This window comes from Corvus kubaryi, unplaced genomic scaffold (assembly GCF_017639235.1).
Source record: "Corvus kubaryi isolate FWS band 111438036 unplaced genomic scaffold, C.kubaryi_AGA036_p1.0 76, whole genome shotgun sequence".
NCBI lineage: Eukaryota > Metazoa > Chordata > Aves > Passeriformes > Corvidae > Corvus > Corvus kubaryi.
The window spans coordinates 2,900,386-2,927,238 of NW_024582063.1; the positions used below are offsets into that span (position 1 = coordinate 2,900,386).

Consider the following 26,853-nt stretch of genomic DNA (forward strand, 5'->3'; position numbering starts at 1 on the left):
GGTGCTGCACCTCTTATGTGCCTTATACTTAGTGACTTTCAAATTGTCTGTAGCATGTGCAGGGTTGGACAGAAAATATGCACCTGGAGGGGGGACAATCAACTTGACCAGAAGTTTTTTTTGAAGTCTTGGAAAATCTGGTTTATTTTTGGTCCAAACGTGCAGGCAAGAACAACTTTCTCTTAGATTATTGATCTAGCCCATGAGATCAGGAATGTTTGAAGCCAACAAGGACTCAGTTTCTCACAGAAAGGATATTACCATGCTAAATTTCTATAACCAATTTATATGTAATAAATATACATCATTCAAATAGTGAATATACTAAGCTCGTAAGTTTTTAATAGCAATCACAAGTGAAAGATTCATTAAATGGGAGGAGAAGAAGAATGTGACTTTTCAAAAGAAAATACAGAAGTAACTCCTAGATAAGATGGAACTTTTGCAGAAATTTCTTGCAAAAATAAAAACAAAGCAGTAGAACAAGGCGTTAAAATAAGTCCAGAAGCAAGAGTTTTTCTGTCTCTATTTACAAATATTTGGTTCTAGCCAGATATGAACTGACAGGTTTCACTTTTGACAAAATAGTCATAGACAGTAAACATTTTATAAAAAGGGCAATATACTGCAAATAATGTTAAGATCTATTTAAATATAGTCAGCAATGTAAACTGAATTTGTTGGTGTTGTAGAATGTTGAATGAGTTTTATAACTGCCTCTAGCAATATATAATACCGTGTCTTTATGTGAAAAGTTCTTCAAATTGTATTTACAGTGGAAGTAATTTTAATAGTTCTAATTTGTTCTGCATGTGCTATTCATCAAAGTCAAATTATAGTAGGGAATTTAAAATCTTAGTATCAGGGTTTTTTTCTCTGATGCTTGAGTTTATATTGCACTGAATTATTTTGGAAGATGAAGTGATAGTAGAATTTACTGGTGAAGAATAGTCTTGAAAATGTATACACTTGTCTCAGCAAAAGGAAATCTGATCTATTTTTAGATATGTTTGCTTTGATAAGGAGATAGGAGAAATTAATACCCTTCCCACTTGAAAACCACTAGGAAGAGCTATTGTGGAAGCTAAACAGGAAAAAAGGTTTCATTGAATGTTGTGCAGGAGTACACAAGAGTTCGAAGGACTCATTTTGGAGTATGTAGAAAATATTAGAAATTATTTCAAATTTCCTGGCATTTTGGCAAAACAGGAGGTATTGATCCACTGGTTCCCTTTGCTAAGAGGCTGTGTGTGTCCTGGGAGAAGGCAGAAGACTGTGTTGTTTATGGAAGGTACAATTTTTATGGAAATACAATTTTGACATCAGGCCTGGATTTCAAGGGCAGAAGACTTACAGGGATGGAATTCCAGCGGGAAGAGGTTGGGATGAGGTTCTGGCACTTCTAAGGCTACAGGTGGATCTGCCTAACCCTGTGCTCTGAGCCTGGAGGCCTCAGGCTGGTAGTGCTCAGGAAGGACCTTCAAGGTGAGAGGAATGTAACAATTCACTGGCTTGCAAGTTACTGGTTATGGTGAAAAAAACTCGGTGCCAGATTTGGCACTGGATTTTTTAAAATTAAGATAAACCCAGAATTTTTGCAAACCACGAATGGCCAGTGTTTGTCCTGGTGCAATTTGTGTAATGGTGTTAAGCTTACAGAAGAATTTATTTGTAGGGAAAGCTGTACTGAGCACTTCTATTGCAAATGCAGACAGAGCCTGCACAGTATTTCCCATGCATAAAACAAAGAGGTAGGATTGCTTCATTTTCAGAGAAAACATAAGAAAACTTTACAGAGAAGGTAAATCGGACAAAACTATTATCAGAAGGATGTCCTTCCTTATTAAAATACAAGGGAAATTTCAACCACTGAAGAGCAGTGGAGCCGGGGTGGATGTGTAAAGCTTCACAAAGAATTTTGGATGGATTACACAAGAAACCGGAGCTCGCTGCTGTGAGTGAGCTCTCACTGCTATTGAAAGCCTTTCATATGGGCAATTTGCGTGTCTGCAGCCCCTGGCAGCTCTGCTCCATGTCCCTGGGAATGCTCTAGAGGGTTTTATAGCTGGTTTCCCCCTCTTTATCCTCCCCATTCTATCTGTGTGCTCTGGCCTTTCGGGAGCAGTCTTTCTGCACGATACCGTGCCACCTCTGCTAGGTGCCTGCGGAATGGATAGCAAGGACTTTCCATCACTTAAGATAACACAACTGTATAAACCTGCGGGTAATTAAGACATTCTCCAAGCCTCGTGCTGCATGTCCTCGGAGGATCTCCTACCCCCGGAGGACCTTTGCCCGCGGCGGTTCCTCTGGGGATCCCCTGCCTTTGCTGGCGCGCCGGGCGATGCTCCCGCGGGATGCGCTGGGCGGGGCTTGGCCCGGCCGCCGCCCCCGGCCCGGCGCTGCTGCTGCTGCCCCGCTCCCGGCGGCGGGCGGGCCCTGGCGGCACCGGAGCGGGCAAGGAGCGGGCAAGGAGCGGGTAAGGAGCGGGACCGGGGCGGCTTTGCCCCGGGGGAGCCGCGCCAGAGGAGCGGGGCACGGGGGGGGTCCGTCCCAAGTGGAATTTTCCGGGTAGTTGAGGCGCAGCCACGAAGTTCTGGCTTGAAACGGGCCGGTGGATGGGGCTCTTTTGTTTTGGTTTACGAACGTGATACAGTTAACATAAATACTTGGCTCCTTTTTCTTTTTTTAATTTCCTTTTTACCCCCCCCCCCTTTTTTTTTTTTTTTTTTTAAATTTTCTTTTCTCCTCCCATTTCCTTTCCTTTCCTCTTTCCCTCTCTTCCCTTTGCCCGGGGGTACCCGGGGCTTTGAATCACGGCGGAAATCGGGAGGCTTTGGGTGCCGGGCATCCTACGGGATCACATTCCCATGACTTTTGCCTTGTTAGGGAGGAGACTGGGGCAAGCGAGGAGTGTTTTCATTTAATACTCGAAATGAATTGAATTCCTGGAGCCTTTCTCACGTTTTCTAGTGGTTCGGCTGATGATGTTAAAGTATGCACGTAGGGTCACGGTGTTCGAAACCGCTGCTGCAGAAATCTCTCCCATGAATCCAGCCGGGGCGCAGGGCTTTGGAAAAACAGGCGGAGCGGATGCGGGAGGATGTGCTGCACAGGGCTGGGATGATTAGACGGCGCTGACCATATGCACCCCTAGTGCAGACGCCGGGGATGGAGTTTCAAGGATAGCGTAAGTGAGAAAAAAAAAATGTAGAAAGAATTCACTTTCTGGCTTTGGGTAAGCGCTCACTGAAGGGGGGCTTTGCAGTGAGGTTTTTTTTAAGGTGTAGCTGCTCAGATACTTGCGGCAAATGAGTGTGCTGAGCAAACTGCTGACTAAGCTGTTCTATGGACCCGAGTGAAAGTTACACAACTCTATGCTTCCCCAGTGTTTTTTCTGTGAGGTGGAGAAACCCTGAGTGATTTCTCTGCAAACAGGACTTAGCTTTTTTTGGGAGAGTGGTAATGACTGACTGGAGAGGAGAGAGCAGAAGTTTTGGAGCCTGAGGCTTTTAGACATGAACTGTTCATTTTGGTGTTAACTCACTGAGACTCTTTTGTAGCTGTGAAAGAAGAAACAGCAGTAGCTGAAGACAACACTTTATGTTGCCTGATTTTGTGCACTGGGAGGAAATGCTGTGAGGAAAGATTAGCTAGCTGCCTTCTCGCCTCTGTGTGTGAGTGGAGGAGAACTTAGCACTGTGCTCTGTAACCAGTTGTGTCTGAGCTTAGGAGGAATTTGTACAACAGGGACTGTGGCCAGAGATTGTATTTACCTGATGCTGGAGTTGTAAATCACACCTCTGGGAAAACCTGCCCCAAGGCAGGCACGAGGTCCTTACTTCATGCTCGGTTTTGATTGTTTTCCTTCTCCCTCGTGAATATGTAGTAAGTGTTATTTTCCATCACTTTAAAAGTTGTTGGGGTTTGTAAGCTTAATGGCCCAGCTTGTTGATCTCTGAATAGAAAATTAATGTCGGTTTGTAAATTAATCTGTGTGTGGGCATTAACTCCAACATGAAATGCAGCCAGCTACACAGAGATGCACTATCCTGGGCAGTGTTTGACTTCGTGTTTGGGTAAACAAGGTCCCTCTAGTCCACCACTCCTTTTCTTTTGTTTTTGATTGGTATAAATATAAGCTGACGTGTTCTGCTTCAGAAAACCACGCTGCCCACGTGTCTGTCATAAAAGGCTTTTGGAGAGGAACCCAAAAGAGGCTTTTTTTGGTGTCTGTGTTATGAATTACGCTTTCTGACATGACTGTCATCAGTTGCTATTAAAAATACTTCTATCCAGATAAACAAGGATTCAAGTGGCACACCTTCTCCTTAGTGCTAGTATTCCTGTAAGGCTTTAAGGCAGGGAGGAGTATCCCACAGCTGAGGTGAGAGCTGTTCTGTCAGAAATTGTTACTGACAGCTGTCAGACAGTACTTTTCATGTTTAGAAGAGCTCTGCAAATCTTATGTCATGGGTTAGACTCCAGGAAGGTATTGCCACGTGTTTGTTGGGCACTAAAACATGAGGCAGTTTTAAAGGCAGATACAAAATCTGACTCAGAACCTAAAACTAAATAAACTAAACCAGAAAAATAAATAAAAAAAACTAAATTAAAAAAAGGGGGGACTATTATGTTGTTCAGTGAATTTGCTAAATACAGTATTTCTGTTAGCATCCCTACCTTTTATTACTCACTCTAAGATTAGTGGCAAAGGTTTTGAAGTGTTCTTCTGTGCTGTGTATTCTTTGTTATTCTTTGTGGCATTTCATTCCTCCCTTCCCTTGGACACTGCAAACACTAGCAGAGGACCAGGCTTAAAGTTCTTTCTGACCACAGCCAGCTTAATATTTTGATATGTGATCTGTGTGCCAAAGCACTCAGGCTTTTTTTTTTAATCCAGAGGGCTGCTTAATCCTAAAAAAAAAAAAAAAAAAAAAAAAAAGGCTGTTGCTATTACAGAAGTGGGACAGCCATCCATAACTCCATTTCTTCTGCTTCTCAGCCCATTATAAACCTCTGGATCTGCCCGGGGGAGAAGAGAGGGAGAGGTTTGGGATGTTAAAGTGCTTGCCAGAGCCCTGTGCAGAGCTGCCGTGACCAGAGCACTTCTGTGGGATGTGCGTGTGTTCCTAATAATAACATGTTTCCTAAACACAGTTAAAAATTGCTTCAGTAGATGCAGTAACATTCCATTAACTTAGTGACCTGCAGAAGTACTGCAAATAAAAATAGATTTATTTTCCTGTCTCTTCTAGGCCAGAGCATTTTTTTTTAATGAAAAAAACCCAACAAACTTTCTGTACAGTACAATGTCAGCTGGTGTCAGTAAACAGTTTACATGAATCCCCACTGTCCAAAATCTGCCTGTGGAGTGCGAGTTCTGCCATCACTGTGGTGATGCTGAAGAGGGATGAGATTCAGAGGATGAAGCAGGACTAGCCCAGTGAATGGCCCCTGTGGGGAGGGGTGTTGTACACACGATGGGAGCACACGTGTGCACAGTGAAGTGAACTAATAATGATTTACCTATCTTGTCTATGCAGGCAGTGGGAAGAAATTAAGTGCAACAGCACAGATCAAAAACCAATCTCCAGCTAAAAAATATTTAAGAGTCACAGGTTTGCAGTGAGCACTTTCTAAGATTAAAAAAACAAAGAAGTTTTTGCAATATACAGCTACATGTAACTGATTTGCTTTGAGAAGATGCAATCATGTCTTGCATCACACCTTGTAGTCACATCTTGCACACAAGTGGTGTATCTTAGAAGGCACTGTGATATCCAAAAAGGAAGAGAATAAAAACACTGAGTAGTTAATATTGATTTCATCAGGCTTTTTGTTATTTCTTCCAGGAAAAATGAGCTTTCTTCTGTAAAAGATGTTCACTAAAACATAGAGAACCATTTTGCTCAAGATTTAATCCAGTTCTAATTTGAGCTGGTAAAAGTGTTCCTACTGTCTTTGATAGCAGACTGTGTCTTCCTGAGGATTTTCCTGACCATCCCATTTGCCAGCTAATGGGGCAGGAGCAGGGGTCCACCCTGTCCTGCCTTCTCCGTTCCCAGCTTGCAGACCAAAGATGCAGAGAACAATGTGCCCCTGGACAGTGTGTTAGTGAGACCTGGGACAGTCTGTCACCTTCTGAGATGGGGAATCTGCCCAGTAAACAGGAAAACACTGGACATGCGGGATGGAGCTCTGCTGGGTGTCATCTGCAGGAACTGACTGAGAAGTTAGAACTGATGTATCCAAGAAAGATGCTCAGGCTTGTGTTGAGTACTGCTGTTTGCTATTCTGACAGATATGCCAGAGATAAATGTGTTTTTTATCACTTTGGTTACATTAAAAGGAAAAACAAACAGGGTCTAAGTGTACCCAAATATGGCTCTTCCTTATGTACCAGAATTATGCAGAGTTCGTGGTGTGGTGTAAGGTGTTATTGTATCTTCCTGAAACAAAATAGTTACATGTAGCTGTGGATTGGGAAAACTGGTTTTTATGTTAGAAAGTGCTTGTTGCAAGCCTGTGATCCTTGGATGTTTCGTAGCTGGAGGCTGATTTTTGCCTGACTTCTTTCTCCATGCTGTTGTATTTGCTGGTTCATGTGTTCTGTAATGTCTGTGTATGGGCTGAGTCACAGCAGGTAGTGCAGGACCTGCTGCAAGTAACCTCATAGTTCCCCTCAGGTGAGAGAGGTGGCCTGTGGGGTAAGAGGACCTCTGCTGCTTTTTGCAGCTTCAGGTCTCCATTCCAGTGTCTTTCCCAATGACACTTAAATGGGATCTCTATTTTATTTATTTATTTTTAAATTTTTTAATTATTATTTTTAGTTTATTCTATTTAGTTTATGTTATCCCATTCTGAAAGTTATGTTCCTGATAACAACCTCTGGAAAAAATCCCTTAGAGGAATGGCAATGTAGATCCCAGGTGGCTGTATGGCTGTGATTTGAAAAAATCTCTCAGTTCCTGTAGGAAATACCTTTGGTTTGTCTCCATAAAGTCATACAGACACTTCCACTAAAATGTCTCTAGGCTTTTCTGCCTTGATTTTCATTCCCCACTAAGAAAATAGTGAAGGACAAGGCTGATGTGACTCACCCGTGGTGATGTGAGTGCTGGAGTGGGGTGAGGGAGGGTGTGGGAATCACAGCTCACTGTGTATGGGAAGAGTGGTTGAAGCTGATGGTGTTACACACAAGACCAGTCATGCATGATGTTTTGTTGTCTTTTCGAGGCAGCTTTGGAATGACTTCACATCTGAGTGTTAGGGAATGTCTCCCAGAATGGATCTGGACACGAAAAGATTTTTACAGTGCATATTCGAGTGATTATTCGTGGCAAAGATGGGAGTTGTTTGGAGTAGCTGTGCTAAATTTTCACATAAACTGGAAGGCCTCCATCCTCCAACCTCCTCCCGTTGTCAGCAAGAGGAGCTACTTCTTTGGGGAAGACCCATTTCAGCTGCAGCTGAGCAGGCTTGAATGGTTACCAGAGATGTGAATCTGGCTGCTTTTCTTTCATTTTCCATTTGGGAGCTTCCCATAGGTTTTTCCTCCTGTGTGAATCTCGTATCTGCTCACAGCCTGTAAAGCATGAGGCGTGACTCAGAGAGGCAGAGGAGCTGGAATTTCCTCAGGCCTCCATCGTGCTGTGCCTGTAGGAGCCCTGCTGGGCTGTGCTCTGGATGCTCCCCTGGTGTGCAGGGACCAGCAGTGCTGTCACCATCAGTCCCTGACCTTGTGGTGGGGAGTCCCCCTCACCCCAAACCCTGTGACATCATCCTCACTAGGGGAGAGCATTTCAGCCTCTGCCCAACCCTTTTCCCTATCGAGGAAAGTAAGTGTTGTCTCTGCTTGGGAACTGTGATGTGTTGTGTTGATGCCCTTAAAAATGTCAATTTTCTCGATTTTTGCAAGTACCAACCACCTGATTTGTAACCCCCCTGTGACCGAGGCAGGAACAAGCAACAAGTGTGTGCAAGAGCTGGGCCTGCCTTTGCTCTGGGGACGTGCACACTGTCAAAAGCTGAAAGCTTTAATTCCTCCAACTCTCAGGGCTGAGAGTAAGGAATTCCAAATTAAACAGATTAGCTGCAAGCTCTGAACTTCTCCCAGCTGTGCCTATGCCCCAGAGAGCAAGCAGTGTAAATAAAAGGTCACATTGCACTTTGAAGTTGGCGTATTTTTGACTATTACACCAGTTCCTTATTTTATAAAATGAGTAATGCAGTCGGAGGCTTAATCCATATCCCAAATACAAGAAAATGCCAAGAAATTAGTATTTCTCATCAGCTGTGGCTTTTGCTTATGTTTATTTCAGAAGTATAGACTGGATAAATTATTTTATGTGTATCTAGGATAGAAAAAGCAGAGTTAAATAGAAGTGCAGCCACATGTAGTAGCAAAGTAAAATTTGAGGTGAATCATCATAAATCAAGGAGTATTTTATGTAGAAGTTGTGCTTCATGTTTTTTTGTAGTTAAGTAATAACCAAAACAGTGACACAAAGAATATGGCTGTAAAACTCAGAGATAAATCTGCCATGTTTTACTTGGATATCACAAGGGCTTAGGAACATTTCGGGCATTTTATATACCATATGTGCTTTATTGCTTAAACTTAGAGAATTTGTACTTCCCTACTACACTCTGTGGCAAAATGCTTGAAGAATTGTCTGGGTGTTTGTACCAGGAACAGTAACAACTCAGATGATGTGGTTATGGGACAGCTTCACCACAGCATGCACAGGATGCAGAGCTTTGCATTAAATTTCTATGTGGCCTGTATGCAACAGACAGCCTTGCTCCTGGAAATAAAATTGATGTGTAGCAGTGTATGGAGTCCATAGTTTTTCTGGAAGGGTGGAAATAAAATGACCAAGCACTGTCCACAAACAGAGCAGCTCATGTGAAGAGCTCAGCTTATTTGGAAGGGATTATTTAACTCTTTTGTCACACTGTGTGTAGATAAATCTGGGGTTTTTTTTGAGCTTGGAGCAAGTAATGAGGCTGGTGTTTACCCAATAAAACCCCACTGAACAAGTGGCACACATAAGGTACGTGCTTGGGTGTTAAAAAGAGAATTTGTTCAGAGGATGTGTAGCTCAACAGTTCTGAAGCCACGATGGCCTCTGGAGCTAGAGAGGCAATAAGGAATGTATTTATAGAATTATGCTTTTCTGTGTGTTGGGAGTGTGAGCACTGTCTATTAAACACTGCATTTACTTGCTTTATGCTTTGCAGAAGGGAGGTGTTTCCTGATATTCCTCATTAGCTGACCCTGTGCTCCTCCAATATTTTAAAAGAGGACCTTTGTGTTTGAACAGAAGGGGATGTGCTTGAGGGTTTTAACTGGTGCCAAATTTTAGGGGAGACCCCTGAGAGTGAGATGTGCAAGGGGTTCAGTCATGCCCTGTGCAGCTTCAGTGCTGCTGCTGTGAAGGAGGTGACAGAAGGCTGTGCTGTCAGCATGGTGGGGACATTGCTGAGGACATGTCAGCACCCTCAGCTTGCTGAGGACCCAGGTGCATCTGGATTAAAAGTACCAATGCCAATACCTTGAGTTACACCTTAGAGTGAGTAGGGAGTTATTATTAGTGTTCAGTGTAGGAAGAGGTAACAATATCCCCCAGCAAGGCACGAAAGTTGAGCTGTATTTTTGCTGCAGATTTCTGATGCAACAGAGGAACCAGTGATAGCTACAGCCTATGAAATCTCTTAATAATAGAATAGCATTTCTCTTTCTTCCATCTTCAAGGTATTAAAATGAAGAAATTAAGCTGCAACTACTGTTCATTAAATGCTGAGGGACTGCGTTAATCTGATAGATGGGAAGATTGTTTTCAGGCAGAAGAGGATGAATTGAAATGAGTTGCAACTTTTGGGTTCACTGGGATTAATGCATCTAGGATCAACTGTTATTTCAGCCAGCTTTATTTATTGGCAGTTTCAATATCCTAAAAATGGTATTTCCTGCCTCATATCTGAACAAGATACCACACGTGCTTGTAATTTAAATGTTACAGGCCACATAACATGTGTGTGATCAATGGTATCTTGTATCATTTTCCTTTGACCCAAAGCATTTGGGTTACATTCATGTGGGTCCCGTGGGGGACCTTTGCCTTTTGGAGAAAAAACACATCCATCTTGAAGCCTGAATTTATTTCAATTTCGAGGAAAAATGTCCCAGTTCTTAAGAAGGAATTTGGAGCACGGTTTAGGACAAAATAGAACTTGAAAGCATTACTTTATTGCATTGTGCAGATGTAAAAAAATCAGAGAACAAGTGAGGTAAAGCAGCATTAGACTGATCTTATTATTTTTTTTCAATGCTAGATGAGTGGTGCTATCCTGAACACACAAGAGGGTGTGTTTCCCTTTATTAGCATGACTTTATAAAAGCAGCTTGTAAAAATCGGTTTGGGCTTATTTTTTTCTCCAATCCTAGTGGTCAGTTTTGGGGATCAGTGGGTAACAGTAGGGAGACCACTATCTATTTCAACACTTCTTGCATGTGTTTTTGTTATCATCAGCATCTTTTTTTTCTTTTAAAAAACTCCCACGTAACTGCAACAGTGACAAGAGGAGAAAGCTGCAGCCTCTGACAGGTACACTGAGGGTATTGTGACTGCAGAGGAGGGCTCCATCTGGGAAAGCAGTTTCCTTCATTGACACTTACTGACTGAAGTTAAATGTTTGGCAGGTGGTGTTCAAACACCTTTTTGTTTTGTCACAGGAAAAAAACCTGCCAAATAACCTGCAGCATGGCATTTAAAAAAGTGAATAGTAACAGACGTTAGGGGGAAAAAACCCCCAGACATCTGGGAATAATAAAGGATGCTGAAAACCTCCCTTTCTAACAAGAAAGGGAAACAGCCTGCAAATGTGTTCTTTACTGTAAACACCCGATTTTATGATTTCTTTTCCACTGGTGTATCTCAGTGTTGTGTGATTTGCCCCTTGAGCATGGCTGTGGCTGCACTGGAGGGTTGTGGCATCATCCCCAGAGCCCCTCCAAAGAGAAAGGCTTCTCTCCCATCCACGTCATGTTTTTTTCTCTCTCTGGCTGTCCCTTATCTCTTGTAAATGCCAGAGGAGTTTTTAATGGCAGCCTTTGAGGCTGTTTCCTTATGTTCTCTTGTCTACCAGGCTGCCTCAGTGTCCTGGCTGTTCCACGAAAAGGCCACATCCCGAGTTAGCATCCCATTAGCTGCTCTTAACAAGTGAGGCTTTGAAAAAAGGGCTGAAAACTTCAAAACTTCATCTCTAGAAATAATTAATGCTGAAAGAGCCATGGTGGCAACCAGAGGGAGAGGAGGAGAAGGGTGTGATATGGGAGGAAAACATGATGACCAAGTCAGAGAGCAAATAGCTGTGATTTTTCTTTCCATTGCTGCACTTTATTATGATTAAGTGATTGTGTGGGTGAAGGATACACTGGTAGTTGTGTGTGTCTGAGCTATGACAGTAATTTGTTCTTGTTTGCTCCTTTTCTCTCTCTCTTTCTCTAAGTGGTGCTTATAAAATAACTAGCATAGTGCAAATATTTTCTGAACAAAAAGGTCGAGAGTTCAAAAACTAATGAAGGACCAGAGTCCTCCTCCATTGCCAGCTCTCAGTTGCTCAGCCTCAGAGTAAGCAGGCTGTGCCACGGTTTATGGCACTTTCTTACCAGCTACAAACTGCCCCAGAAATAATGGAGAAATGGTAAAAATAAAGACTTGTAGCACAAGATTTCACTTGGCTGAACTGTGGCATGTCTAGAAGTGAACTGTTCTCTGAATGTTACAGATAAAGAATGGCTTTTATGGTTATGTGATTCTGTAGCAATTAAACAGCCTGACTGTGGCTGTCTGTGCACGAAGGGCAAGAGCTCTAAGTCATCATTAGCTGATCTTAATTAATGGAGTAATGTACATGCAGGTGGTTTTTGTCTATATGAACTCTGCCTTCCTTGTGCTTTCAGGCAAATGTGAATGTGTTCTGACAGAACAAGAGTAACTTTCTATCAAATGAGCGATGTTTATATGTACCCCCTGGTGTTTCATTGTACTCAATTCCTCCTCAGGCACTGGCAATTTTTTTGCTTGCTCCCTCATCAGGCAGGAGCAGTGGGGAGGAAGAACTTTGGGGACAACACGCCCTGCATAAGGATGCAATGAGTGTTTAATTTCAGTGCACAATTCAGAACCATGAAGGCAAGATTAATGATTTACTGCTTGCAGTCCTGCTCTGAGGACATCCAGCTGAGCCCTTTACCAAAGACACTTTGTTTGATGAAGTGTAGTTTATTAATTGGTTTAAAGACCTGTCCTTTTTCCAGGCCACCAGCCAGTTCAGTGCTTGGCAGATGTGAGTGTTGTTACTTGGCCTTGACTTGTGTTTCGTCAGCATTTTGTCTGCAGTGGAGGCTTGCAGTCTGCTCTCTAGCAGGAAGGTACTGCTCATCCTTAGGGTTAATTTCTTGTTTATAACTTTAATGCCTTCCCAGCGCTTCCTTGTAACATGTCCAGTCTCCAAGAGCGTAAGCCTGTGTTGAAAGAACTGATGTGAAGAGATTCCTGCACAGGTCTGGCAGGCATCCAGGTTTTTGCCCTGATGGCAGCAGCATGTGTACCTTTGCTGTCAGCGCTGAGTTGCTACAGCTTGTCATCAAAAAAATAATCCCCTCTCCCCCTCCTGATTCTATTTTTGGAAACAGCTACACCATTCTTAGTAAAATGCTGTTTTGTTTGGTGGGGGAAGGAGGGGAAACCTCACCAGGAGCAGATGCCCAGTATGGAAAATCTCTGTCCATATTCCAAATGATGCATAAGCTATATAGTATTATGTTGTATAGTTTGAAGCTCAAAGTATTATTCAAGCAGTGCTGTACTGCTGTGGGGCATTCTGCTTTCTCTGATTGAGAGGGTCTGTACATCAGATGCTCTGAACAGCTCATAGAGCTTAGAACTCCCTTCAATCCCCAACCTGTGAGAGCTGTGGGGATTCATGGGCAGTTTGTTTATCTGTTTCTACACAGCTGTCTCAGATTATACGTGTAAAACAAAATACACTGGATTTGTGAACTGCTTGCAGATTTGAGCTTTGTGTGATTTGAGTTTGATTTGAATCATGTTTGTTGTTTCTTCATAGATGGCTTGCAGGTGATCCGTGTGCAAGTGCCTCAAGTTTCTCCCACAAGATGTGTTCCCCAAATCCAGCAAACTGGGTCACCTTTGATGACGAGCCACTCTTCCAGTCACCTCAGAAGTTGGTTGATAATCAGAGTAGTTGCAAAGCAAATGGTCTTAAGCTCAACTTGTCCAATGTTCATGAGTCTTCAAGTAGGTCATCCTCTACAGGCAGCACTCCACTCTCATCTCCTGTAGTTGATTTCTACCTAAGTCCTGGACCCCCCAGCAACTCTCCACTTACTACACCTACCAGAGACTACCCGGGAAACCTGTGCTTTCCAAAGTCTGGGGTTCACATGCTTTATCCCATCCCTGAATGGCCAACAAATGTTAACCCTCCTCCATCCCCCGGGATTTGCTCATCCCTAGCCTCACAGAAACCAAGCAACCTTCCTTTGAACCCCTCACCTAATGACCATCCAGTTAAGGCTTTGGTCTCCAAATCAGCAGATGAAGGAAGCCCTAACCCACCAGGAAGCTCTGAGGAGCTGGCTCCAGGACACTTCCCGTACTTCCACAGTGACTGTGCTTTTTCCAGTCCTTTTTGGAAGGAAGGGTGCTCCCTTAGCACGTTGCCAGCTAATGTTAGCATGCACAGGAAGGACAAAGTGCTCGACAGGAGCGGGTGTCATCCTAGAGACAAAGAAACTTGTCATGATCAGAAGAGCCTTAACCAGGGCTCCTTCAGTTACATCTGTGAGAGGCTTGAACATCTGCAAGCTGACAACTGTGAGGCTGTGGAAAACCCACCCATCTCCAGCACCCACGCGTGGCACAAGCTCTCCCCCACCATCCCACGCAGCCTTTTCAGGAGCCGGAAATCAGATGGGTGGCCGTTCATGCTGAGGATTCCTGAAAAGAAGAACATGATGTCATCTCGGCAGTGGGGCCCTATTTACCTGAGTGTCCTGGCTGGAGGGGTGTTGCAGATGTATTACGAAAAGGGCCTCGAGAAACCTTTCAAGGAATTCCAGCTGCAGCCGCAGTGCAAGCTGTCCGAACCCAAACTGGAGAGCTACAATGTCTCAGGAAAAATCCACACTGTGAAGATCGAGTGCGTGTCTTACACGGAGAAGAGGAGGTACCATCCCAAAGTAGAGGTGATCCATGAGCCGGAGGTGGAGCAGATGTTAAAGCTGGGCACCACAGATTATAACGACTTCACCGATTTCCTTGTGACGGTCGAGGAGGAGCTCATGAAACTTCCTACTGTTTCCAGACAAAAGAGGAATTATGAAGAGCAGGAAATGACTCTGGAGATAGTGGATAACTTTTGGGGGAAAGTCACTAAGGCAGAAGGAAAACTTGTAGAAAGTGCAGTCATCACACACATTTACTGCCTGTGTTTTGTGAACGGTGGTGCTGAGTGTTTTCTAACCCTGAACGACCTGGAGCTCCAGAAGAGGGACGAGCGTTACTTTGAGAAGGAGCAGGAGAGGAAGTGGATCGATATTCTCGACTGCCATTTCCATAACTGTGTGAAAAAGCAGGAGTTTGAGCAATCACGGATTATTAAGTTTACACCCCCGGATGCCTGCAGGCTGGAACTGATGCGTTTCAGGACACGCTACAGTGGGCAAGACCTTCCCTTTTCTGTGAAGGCTGCAGTGGTGGTTCAGGGGGCTTACATTGAACTTCAGGCTTTCATAAACATGTCTTCAACTGCTCAGATCCTGACACGTTCACCCTCTGCGAAATACTGTGAAAATGTTATGATACGCTTTCCTGTTCCCACACAGTGGATCAAAGCACTTTGGACCATGAACCTCCAAAGGCAAAAGTCCCTAAAAGCAAAAATGAATAGGAGAGCATGCCTTGGGGCTTTGCATGAGGTTGAATCTGATCCCGTAATCCAAGTCTCGGTTGGAACAGCAAAATACGAGAGTGCCTACAGGGCCGTGGTGTGGAAGATTGACAGGCTTCCAGATAAAAATTCAAGTAAATAATCTGTGCTATAAAGTGATGGGCTTGGGTGTGTGTCTCCACTGGGTTTATGCTTGTGTACCTCCATCAGCTGTCGTGGTTTGGGATTTATCTGTGGGATGTTGTTGGTAGAAGCTGGAGTAATCTTTTAGGAAAAGAGATTGCAGACTTACAGATTTTTTTTAAAACGATGTTTTCCTAATTTATTTGATGGAGGCAGATGTACTGTCAGTCATTTCAAGTGTGCAGTATCATGGAAGTGGAGCTGATCATTCTGAGTAAACCTCAAGTCTGTAGTAGTAAGGCTGATGGGGGAAGGGTTTATGCTTCCTGTGTACCAGCTGGGCAATGGGTGGGATGGGAAGCAGAAGCTGGTTGGTAAAATGGTATCACAACATCACACAGCTAATAGGAAAGGTGGTGTTGTCACTGCTGTGTCTTGGCTTTCTAGCATCACTTAAGAAATGGTAGGTATGATACAGAACTAGAAGGTGCTGTGGTTAAATTTGCTGTAGGAAGGCAACTGTGCTTTTGCAAAGGCTGATTGCTATTACCTCTTTCATGGGTTTGTGCATTGAGATTGTACATTCATGGCAAAAACTGCACTGACAAAAAATGCCTCCCACTTTATTCCCATTTCTTTCTGGTGGTGGTACCTCACTGAAGACTTGTATTGCAGCAAAAGCAGCTATGTTTTTAATTGAACACATGGATGTAGTTAATTTACCTTAATTTAAAGGAGAAAATTTGACTTTTTGAAAAAGAAAAATATAAATATTTGGGTTTAAATTTCCAGTTTTTAGTCATTTTACCAGTACCTTTCTAAAGACATGGTACTTTCCTAAAGGCATAAAAATTCTTGAGGAATACAGTATCCTGCTTCGAGTTTTGTAGAGTGAAGGCATTTGATCCTTTGTTTGATCCTTTGCATTACGTGTACCTGAGGCTTTGGGGATCTGTGTAAGACAAGGGCACCTGTCTTTTTTTGTATTTCATGTAAAATATCTGTAAAATCTGTACTTTTAAAAAGGGAGTAAGTGTGTGTTACTAACATATGGATTGTCTTAGTCTTATATTATCCTGTCTGGGCTAGCTGCCTCTTTAAAATGTCCAGAAAAGATTTTATCTTCCTAAGTCCTGGTTTCAGGTATTCTACTACTAAGCCAGGACTAATGGTGGGGGAAGGATGATGACAGAGGGAGGGAAGATAAGGGCATGGGCTGCGGAGACTGGAAAACGGACAGGGAGGGCAGAGGAGTTGATGGAGAGATGTAGGAGAACTAGAAGGCAGAAGGAGATTCTTCAGGTCTTCAAAATTCCTGTCCTGTGCTCCAGGTTTCAGAGATTTGCACCATGTTGCTGTGATCCATGTGTTTTCCCAAGGCTTACAGGACTGTTTTTAGTATTCTTTGCTATTTAATGTAGGTTTGCTTCTGTAAAATCAAGTCAGCAGTTTAGGCAATTTTAAGGAAGATTATAAGCCGTCCAAATTCCCTGCAGTTCTTTCACATGAAGATTTGATGTGCAAAATTAACTTCAGATTTAATTTATTTGAAAGTAAGAATTGGGGTTTTTTTTTTGAGGCATTCCACAGCTTTACATTATTTTCTACCAGTAGCTTAAACTTTTGACATTTGAATAATTTCTCTAGCTGAGATCTGCAGAATCATTTGTCTCTGTGAAATGTTCGTGCATTTGAAAAAACGTTTTGGTAGTAATACTGCCCAGTCAAATTTTAAACCTCTTTATCAAGTGCTCTGTACACAGTTAAGAGTTTAAAAATAGAGCTGTCCCAAGGCATGCCAAAAGTCTGGAGACAGTCAAACTAATAGAAATATGTAAACTTTCATAATGTGTTTACCGCAGGCAGAAAAATATGCTGAGGATTTTGCTTTCAAAAAGCCTCTGTCCAAGGCTTCTTAAAAAAAAAAATAAAGAAGGAAGGGAGAAGGAAGTGTTGCCTACAGTTATATTGTGGCTCCATTTATAGACATTGAAATATGTTAATATCCACTGGATTCTACTAAAGTGTTTTCTTGGAAAAGTGCTGGCCAAATGAAGTCAGTAAGAGCTGCAAGAAACACCAGACTAATAAAAGCTGCCTGTGCCTATTCAGATATATGAATGTTGAGTTTGGAGTCTGAATTTTAGCATTATTTACAAAAAAATAAAAAAGAAAGAAAAGGGAAAAAGCAATAGGCTTTGAAGGGCTGATCCAGTGAAATTTCTGCAAATTGAGTCTATGTTTGTGAAACTGGGGCTTCGTGTAAGGAAACACAGAACATGTTATGATTTTAGCGCAGTACTGGGGCCAGACTTTGCAGTGGAGAAGCTGTGTCAGCTGCTTCCCAGGGAGTTCCCAGGGAGCAGGGGAGAGACTAGACTGCAAACTGCTGTGCTTTAATCACTTGCTGTGTAAATTTGAGCCCTGTGGTGCTTCCTGCTAGGACACCTTGAGCCGTTGTGTAAAGCAACAGTACTTCAGCTGATTATTTCTTCTTTCATTCTGCATCATGCAGCCACACTGAGGAAGCAGGGGCTAATGACACAGCAAATTGGAGCTAGGGGAGCTTATGGCTGCTGGCAGTCCTGTTACTGCCTTTAGCATCTGTGCATGGACTCTGCTGTGGGAGGTGATGTGTTTCCCAGCAACCACCAGATGCTGCTTTTCTTATTTTCTAAACTGCCTGGGTGGAAACTCAAAGCCATGACTTTTTCAGGTGGGCTCCATCCCTGCCCAGCCACCTTCTTCTGGCACTGGCACCACTGTGAACTGCTGCTTGGTGGTGGTACTGTCCCACTCCTCTATTTCCTATGCACTTCTCCCAGCAGGTTGGACAAACGTACCCATTTAGACATAGCTGCAGGAGTTATTAACTTCTAACAACCCTAATGTAAATCTGTTCTTAGTAATTGTGTATGTTTTCATGTTCAAAATAAGAGTTTTAGAACTGGACCTATTTTGGCAAAAATAGAATTATTACATAACTAAGATAACCAGTACATTATTTTGGCTTTCATTGCTTTGCTTCATGAGCGTTTCTCAGATCAAGGTTGCTTGAATGCTACTTACACAGGTGAAATAGGTCTAAACAGTGTTAATAAGTGCAAAGTTAGATTATTAATTGCTTTTGAAATGCTATATGAATGCTAAATTATATTTGGAATCTACTTTCGTAATTTTACTGATCTTTTGTTTGTTCTGGCTTTTTTGTTGGTATTCTTTGGAGAAAGAGCAAGAATTTGGAATGCTTTTAGGAAACAAGAACCAGATTTTCAGATTAAAAATCAGACTAAAATCTCTCAATTCACTGAAGTCTTAACAAGTTGCATAGACACCTAAACTGCAGGGTTTCTGTCTCATAAGTCAGATAGTAAAAGCTCAGTTATGTCCCCAAATTATCTGGTTGCCTTTCAGGTTTGATTTCATCAGTCCAGGTGGTCATGTCTCCATGGTGCCTGATGGGCCACATTCTGGATAGCTGGGCTTGAATATGTCATCTTGAAATGTCAGGGCTCTGAATATGTCACCTTAGTACACTGTGCCTGCTCCAATCCACCTGTCTTTCTACAGCACCACCTTTTCCCTCCTTCTGGCCAACACCTGCCTTTTTCAGTTTCTTTTGCAAAAGGATCTTCTACACACAGCCTCTCTTCTTCTAACTCCAGTGTAACACAAGGCCTGGGAAGCAGTGGCTTCATGGAGCAGAGATGACAAGAACTGCTCAGTTTTAGGTGAAAACTAAGGTGATATTCACGGTCTTCCAATATGCTGCTCAGTCACTTTGTCATCTGACAGCCAATGGGAAGAAATTGCTCTACTCTCCCAGCACAGCCCAGCAGTGGCAGAAGAACTCCACAAGTGAAGGGGTGAGTACCTCCTTCTGACCTTGGTGTTGGTACAAGAGACAGATGGGCTGGGGGGAACCCTGTGTTTTAGGAATAGGCAAAAAGGTCCAATGGAAGCTGCTCCAGAGGACCCAAGGCAGTAGCCTTATACAAATCCCAAACTTACTGTCTCTGCCATTGCAGGTTGCAACCTAAGGAAAAGGAAGCACCCCAGAATTCACTCCATCCCAACACCAAGACCACCTCATGGGTGTGGGTCAGCTGGAATATAAACCCAGAAGTTTCTTTGAAGGCTAGATGGTCCTAGAATCACAACTATACCATGTCTGGCAGGAAAACCTTCAGCAGCGGACCAAGAGGTATGGCCCATTTATGCCTGGACTCAAGCGGACATCTATTATCCAACACTTACCATCCGACATCTGCCCAGGAAAATTCCAAGCAATGATTACTTCTGGATTCCATTTCTCAGAAGACAAAATAATTTACTAGACAATTCCCATTGCTATTTGTTTCTTCATAGGCCTCCCCCCCAAAAAAAACCCCAGGAAGATTGTGAATTTGATCTCCAAAAGCCTTTAGATCTATGCCGGTTGCCTTCTACCACAAATGAACTACAAGCAACAAACCATTTTTCCTGAGATCCTTGATTAACCACAGCCCCAGAGGCAGAGTGTGCCTTTTTCCTGGCCAAGACATGCCATGGTGCTGCAATTCCTGCTGTCCTTCGCAGGATGCTTCACTTGTGGCTGACACTGCTCAGCCTGTGCAGCCCAACTCAGCAAACAGCACAAAGACCAGGTCAAGTGACTGTGTTGCCAAGCTGCATCCTGGCATCACCATGGGAGATGGGAGCAGGTTCTGGGAGCCAAAAGGACCACAGTTCGGATGGGATGACATCTTGCAGTGTGGCTCTGGAAGAGGATGTTCCTTGTGGTGTCCTGTTGCTGGGATGATGGAGGATTCAAGGATGGAGAGGCCTGCATCAACAAAGGCTCATTCCACCATGTCCAGGCAGTCTGGAAGAGGGACTGTGGACCAAGAGAGTATTAGTGCAGGAGAAATGTGCTTGGACACAGCAAGAGGTGACCAGCAGCAGGTCATGGACAAGGCTCACATCACAGAGATGCAGAGATCTGCCTGTCCCTGGGTGCATGAGTGATGAAACACCATCTCTTCCTCACACTTGTTCCATTCTGCAGCTTCATTCTCAAGACGTTGGCAGGTGGCTGTAATCCTTATTTCTGACTTTGTTCCCTCCTCTATTTCCATAATAAAATCCCTTATGTTGCAGTTTTACTGGTCTCTGTGTTTTGTGTTACTGTCCTGAGACTTCAGCCACACGCTGCATGCCCCTGGCATGGCACTCCTCGCAGATTGAGGGCCTTTGTGCTCCAGTGCCTTGCAGGACCCTCTCCTGAGGTGTGCCCAGAGGTGTGTGTAATGTTACAGGCAAAACCTGCAGCACAGACAGGCACCCAGCCCAAGGCTCCTAGGAGCAATGGAGATGCAGCTTTTTTATTTATTTTTGCCATACAAAATGCCTGTGAGCCTGTGGATGTGGAATATTACCATGATTTTTCCCATGGGATGGATAAAGCTCAGTTTATGTTAACTCCATCTTCAGTATTTCCTTCGTTCTGATACGAAATTGATTCCTGTCACTGGAGAAAGCCAGTGCATAAAAAATGGGACATTTTTTCCTGAACTTTGAGATTCCATTCAGTGTAATGGATGAAAACCAAATATACTCTGCCAGGCTTGCCTTTGACAAAACACAGGCAATCCTTTCTCTGCTTTTTTTTTTTTTCCCCCTGCCTGCAGCCAAAACATAGTTGTCTATGCTGATGATTAAAATCCTGGAGAGAAGGAGAAATGCAGAATTGCTTCATTTTGCCCTGAAGAATTTGGAGAGGATTCTTTTCATTATATTAAATTGTATTATCCTGATTTCACACACATGGTGAGTCTGCTGACTCCAGTTGCTTTGGGAAGCGGGCTTTCACCTTGCTGTTCCAGGAGAAGTGCCTGTCCTTATCATTGTCCCATGTAAGAAATGCTAAAGCAAGTGATCCTTGGGATCATCCCTAGGATGATTAAAGTAATTCAGAATATGCTGCACAAATCCTTCATGACTCTGCTTTATAACATCACAGTTACTTTAGCAATACTTTTTTTTTGGCAGAAACGGGGTATGTTCTTTTCCAAGCTAGATAGGGACTCCAGGTAGCCCTTATCCTGGCAGGTGGGATGTATCTTGTTTGAGCAGCACTCTGAGCTGCACCTTTATCTCCCTGCCGTGGACATACTGTAATAAATGGTGGTACACAAGATAGCTGTAGTACTTGAAATAAGCACTGCAGTAAAATTTCTACAGCAGACAGCTCTGGAAAGGGGGTTATTGGATGCAGGGCAATATCTCTGCCTTGGCCACACTGGGACCTTCCAGCTTTTATTTTTCTGTAAGAGTAAGAAATGCATTTTTAAGGGAAAACTGAGATTCCATCAAATAGTCTGAATTTAGCAACAAAGCACTAAGTTTGTAATATTTTTCTCTCAATGAGAAGCTGAAAGGATCTGGTAAATCTTGTGTAAATTGATTTGTAAAATTGACTGTGAAAAATGTGCTGAAGCAGACAAAAAATAAATAAGGGGCTACCCTATGCCCAAGTAGCAAAAGCTTATAGATAGAATAATCTTGTATCATAATAACTGCTCTGTTTATAAAAGGTAAAGCTGTACTCTCTCGCTAGGAGATGAGCCTTACACTGTAAACAAAGAAAAGGTAATTCACTAATGGTGTGGTGGTTTTCTTTTTCTTTTCCAAGGTTTGGATCATCCACACAGCCTGTCTTACAAACTGGAACTCGGGTCAGACCAGGAGATACCATCTGACTGGTATCCATTTGCTACTGTCCAATTTGTTGTTCATGATACCTGTGCCTCAGGAACAGAAGTGAAGTCCCTGGGCATAGAGAGTGATCTGCAGCCCCAGAAACACGTGGTTCAGAAAGCTTTTTACAATTGCCAGGTATTCTCAGGGCTATGCTTTCCATGTTTTCCTCCTCTTCTCCCTCCCTGCTCCCCAATACAGTATTTGAAAAGCAAATGTGCTTTGTATTCTAAACACATCTTGCACATACTTTTGATAATGACTTGGAGCAAAAGAATCATTAAATAATAGTTCCTTGTCTGATCAAAGATGAGTATGAAAAATAGGACTGTGAATGCAGCTTTGTTTTTCCTCAGTTGAGCTATTTTTGGGAGTAGTGGTTTTGAAATCTGTTTGGTCTGGAAATATTTTGATTTTGTGTCAAAGCTTTTTCCATGCCATTGCTGCTATTCACACTTTCAATGTCCAGTTATTTGCTAATTCTACCTGCTGCTTTTTGTTTTCTGCCTACAGGTTGAAATTGAAAAGAAGTGGATTAGGCTTGATGGAGAAGACCCAGATAAGGCTGGCAACTGCCTAATGCAATGAAAGAGGACAGGAGGCACCATTATAGGATATTAGTAGGAATCAATTTACATAGGAAATTCTATTGTTAGAAGAAGCGCGGTGACCTAGTCTAGGGTAAACATGGTCATTGAATTTTTTTTTTTAGTGCTTAAGGGTTTGAGTCTGCAAATCAGTACTCATTTGACTGGCCTGCATTCAAGTAAACTTCCTGTTATGGGAGTCCTGGGATGAATGAGGTCTCCTTGTCAGAGCTGCAGGATGTGAGCACTTCATTGACTGATTCTAATATATTATTTTCCTGTTGTGTAGCTTTAACTTGGGAGTGATCTCATACTCCATATTGAAACCTAATGGCACTGATCAAAGGGTTCATGTCACTTGGACACATAATATTTGGTAATAAAAGCTGCCAGAGTGTGTATGTGCAGACCAGCACCTGTGTAAGGTCCAGCAGGACCAATTAAATTTTTTAGTGCTGTTTGAAAACTAAAGTCCCTCCTGTTTCAGTGCTCCTTGAAGTACGTGAACAGAACAAGTCCAAATAATATTCTCAACAAGAGCCTTAATTAATGAGTTGGAAACTGGGTGATTTTGTTGGGAAAAAGGGTCCTCTGCAATAATATTCTTTATTTTTCCATGGCTGCAACTATTTCCTCCTCAGCACTTTATAGGTTCACTCTAAGTAATCTGTTGGGCAAAAAAACCATATGGCAGATGTGATTGAAGTTTCTGTGCCAGCATTAGACAGTTCTTTTTCACTACTGTAGCAAGTGAGATAAGGGGTGGATTCTCAGAGTGTAAATCAGTCCAGGCCTATTTCATCTGATGGGGCTTTGAGAATTTACAGCAGAAGTTTTCCCCCACAAGCTGGAGAAAAGACTGGTTGCTGCTGTTTGCCCGGTGTCTCCTTTAGGATGCAAGTTCCAGATGTTGGTATGGAAACTGCAGGAGCTGTGGCTTTGAGTAACTTTTCAGACATGCCTGGGAAGGGAGATGTTTTTGTGCTACTGGCTCTAAAGGCATTTTCCATGGGGAAATAATGCAGGAATGGACTGTCACAGGAGACATGAAGCTGTGATGCTTCATTCAGGCAGCCTGAGCTACTAATCACTAATTTCAGTGTGTTAACTGTGTTTTCAACAAACAGTTGGCCTTTAGGGAAAGGCTCTAATACTTCCCTTCAGCCATCATCCCCCTTGTCATTTTCTGCAGGCTGTAATTCCAAGTTTGAAAAAATATGATAAATGAAAAAAATGCTTGTGATACTTTTTTTTTTTTTTGGCTGCAGTTTTCCTAAAATTATCCTTACTTCAAACAAAAATTACTGGAGAACAAAAATGTAGTAATGCACTGCCTCACTTTATATTTTGTAGAGCTTGTAAATGTTTATATGAACACTGTGTAGAAATACAGATAAATGTTATTCCCCAAAAGTAGAAATATGTGGGATATACACAGAGAAAATTACCAGTCTGAGGAAACAGAAGACCATAATATGAACCTAGTTCATCACAATAAACTTTTCCCCCCATCCGGAAGCTGAGAATGAAATGGGTAATAGATTCTATAGTAAGTCCTGAGGGCAGGTTTTTTATGGGCATTGCATTGCCAAAACCCCAAATAGACTATTATGGTATTTGGGCTTCTCTATATATCCCTTTTATTAGCAGATTATATTGTTATAAATCTAAGCAAGCGTTGGACTGTAGTAGTGATCCAAATATGTCTCAGCTGTTGCATCCTCCATCTGTGTTTTGACTTGAGAAGCCATTAGCACCTTCAAGTCATGTTTGGTGTGTTTTATTAATAATTTTGGTTTATATTTTGCTCAGCTGAACCAAGGGGTACAGTGTGCACCAGGGCAAAGTGTTTATACTTGGCAACATGGCAACCTCTGCAGTTTGCTGAAGGCCACGGTTGTACTACAGCTCCAATACTTATTAACCTCTTTGCTCAGTGAGGTAGAGGAAGCAAAATATGCATTGCAATTACCCGTGGTTTCCTTTGTCTGAGGCTGACTTGTTTTGATTGGCATTAATACAGCTAATTCAGTAAACCTATTAACAGTAGTTGCTCTCCAAAGCCTGTCTCGCCCAGCTGGCCGCTATCTTTCTGTTCTTAAGAAGGAGGAACCTGAATATATCCATTCCACCTCTCTTTCACCTTAGGATCTCCATTCACAGCACTCACCTCCTGGGCATTGGTACCTAGTGGTGTTACAGGTTCTGCAGAAGCAGTGGCTGCTTTTCTGCTCTCAGGTGTCTGCTGTGTCTCAGGATGTGTTTAAGGAGCCTGTGTAGTGTTGACCCTTCAAGGTACAAGCTCTTGTTTGCAGTAAGTGGCTTAAATAATGAATGACCATGTTACAAGTCACCATTCCTGCTAGAGAGTTGTATTAGGGTGTTATGGTGCAAATGCTCATTCAGACTTACTGAACTCATTAACATAAAAAGGTCAAGCTACAGCTTTATCTGTGTTGCAAACTCTTGGATTTTCATCTGAAGCTTGCAAGCCTCACAATGCACTTTAATCAGAATTGGATCAGGATCACAGGGAATTAATTCCATAGAAATACTGCTACACTGAAAGAAAGTTACTTTGTTTAATACATGGCTTTTGGTTTGACAATTACTTGACAATTAGTGCAGCCTAAGGTGGAATAATTGCCCTGTTCAGTCTCACACTGATGTTTATATGTCTTAATGTCAGAATATTTAAAAATATGCTGCAGTCTAATGAACGAAAATTTGGGTTGTCTGACCTTTTCCCCCCCATCGAATTCTAACTTTCTCTTCTTTTGCGACGTGTCAAACCAGAAACACCCAGGCTTCCCCTTTCTTCTGCATTGTCTTGAGCATAACCTACCGAACAAATATTCTTAACTTTAAGAATAAACTCTTAACTTTAAGACTCATTGCTAACATTTTCCTTGAATGTTGCAGCAGCTGATAGTGAGTAAACATATGGGCTCTGAATTCTTTAGGAATCTGGTCTACAAGTAGTCTAATTGTAATTTTGGGGGGGGAATGGAGATGAGGAACAGTTGCTATAAGCTGTTAAGATGCTCAGTGTCCAGCTAGCAGAAGGACTGGAGCTTTAAATAATCCAGGAGGTACTGACATCATGTGAGGAACTGGGTTTCACACGTATCTGATCTTGCTTCCCCCAGCGAGTGCCTGCAGTTGCTGAAATGCTTCCAACTGTCTGGGTCACTTAAGATGCTGACATTTCACTAACATTTACTTCAGGGCAGTATTTAGGTATTATCTGTGTTTCCTTCACAAAGGACCAGCAGGTTTTGGGATATTTTATACTTAAAACAGAAATCAATGAGAACAACTATTTTTATAGCGTGTTTGCCTTACTTACAAAGGGTTGCACTTGCTGAAACCGACAAACTTTATCTTTGCATTCATCTTTCTCATACTAATTGTATTACTCCAGGTAAATGGCACTTGATGTAGTTTTTGGATTCAAACACCCATTGAAGTCAATGGAAGTCTTTTAACTGACAAAATGGGATCTGCATCAAAGTCTCTAAGAATAAAAGAGAGGCAAAAAAAAGAAGAAGAAAGGACTAGTGGTAATGGTCTGTAGATGATTTTTTATGTTAGTAAGTAAGAAACCTGAAACGCCTGCTTATTCCAACCAGAAGAGAGCACAAAGGATAGGAAAAGAGGTGTTACTGGATGTCACAGCTGAAGCTTTGCAGTGATTGGGAACAATGGTTCTGTTGCCCCTGGGTAGCAGCTCTCGAGAAATGAGGATGATGATGCACTCCATTGATACCAAGCTACTGTCATCCTTATGCTCCTTGCTTTGATTTCCTTCAGGTTCTGTATTAGTTGTCCAAAAGTATTTTACGTCTGAACACATGTTTTCACATGTTACTTTTGGTTGTGTTTATTTGCTTGGCAGACTTCTTAGCTGCGGTATTGGTGTCCATACTTCTATTTTGCATTTATTTGTCTTTTTGTTACTTAACACAGTAACTAAGTGCTGCAGTTAGTAGTTCTTAGCAATAATTTTGATAACTCTGAAGCAGTGCTGTTACTCCTAATGGAAACTATAATTTTATTTGGGTCTTTTGTCAGTATAAGTACAAACAGATCATGCTGATAATCTTGTAATAACATTTTGTAGATTGCATATTGATTAAAAAAATAAAGTTGTATTTCAAACTAGCAGTTTCTTGTCCCCTCACTAGAAATATATCGAGCTAGTTTTGAATTTACTGTAGTTAACTGGTTGATCTTGATCGTCAGATATTGCAGCTCATTAGAAAGAACAGTTCTAGTCTGTGAGTGGGGAATATCACTCCTCAAATTAGATAAAGCTGGTTGCAGAAAGCTCAGAGATGCACTGTATTACATTTATCATGGAATGGTTTGGGGTGGAAGGGACCTTGAAGATTATCCAGTTCCAATCCCCCTGCCATGG

The 26,853-nt window shown here is 42.4% G+C and overlaps 1 protein-coding gene across 5 annotated transcripts in view; it reads left to right on the forward strand.

Moving 5' to 3' along the window:
• The first annotated feature begins 2,389 nt into the window (after positions 1 to 2,389).
• The window catches only part of STON1 (stonin 1), a 42,497-nt gene continuing 18,033 nt past the window's right edge, over positions 2,390 to 26,853 (forward strand). The window contains exons 1-4 of one of the 5 annotated variants that reach the window (XM_042051492.1): positions 2,390 to 2,479; positions 13,141 to 15,119; positions 21,782 to 21,984; positions 22,360 to 26,597. In XM_042051492.1, coding sequence (XP_041907426.1) covers positions 13,190 to 15,119; positions 21,782 to 21,984; positions 22,360 to 22,434 — 2,208 coding nt within the window. In that variant the 5' untranslated portion in view covers positions 2,390 to 2,479; positions 13,141 to 13,189 and the 3' untranslated portion in view covers positions 22,435 to 26,597. Of the gene's footprint in view, positions 2,491 to 2,897; positions 3,191 to 12,335; positions 12,443 to 13,140; positions 15,120 to 21,781; positions 21,985 to 22,359; positions 26,598 to 26,853 lie in introns of those variants that run through there. The other 4 variants (XM_042051494.1, XM_042051493.1, XM_042051497.1 and 1 more) reach the window with 4 other exon arrangements.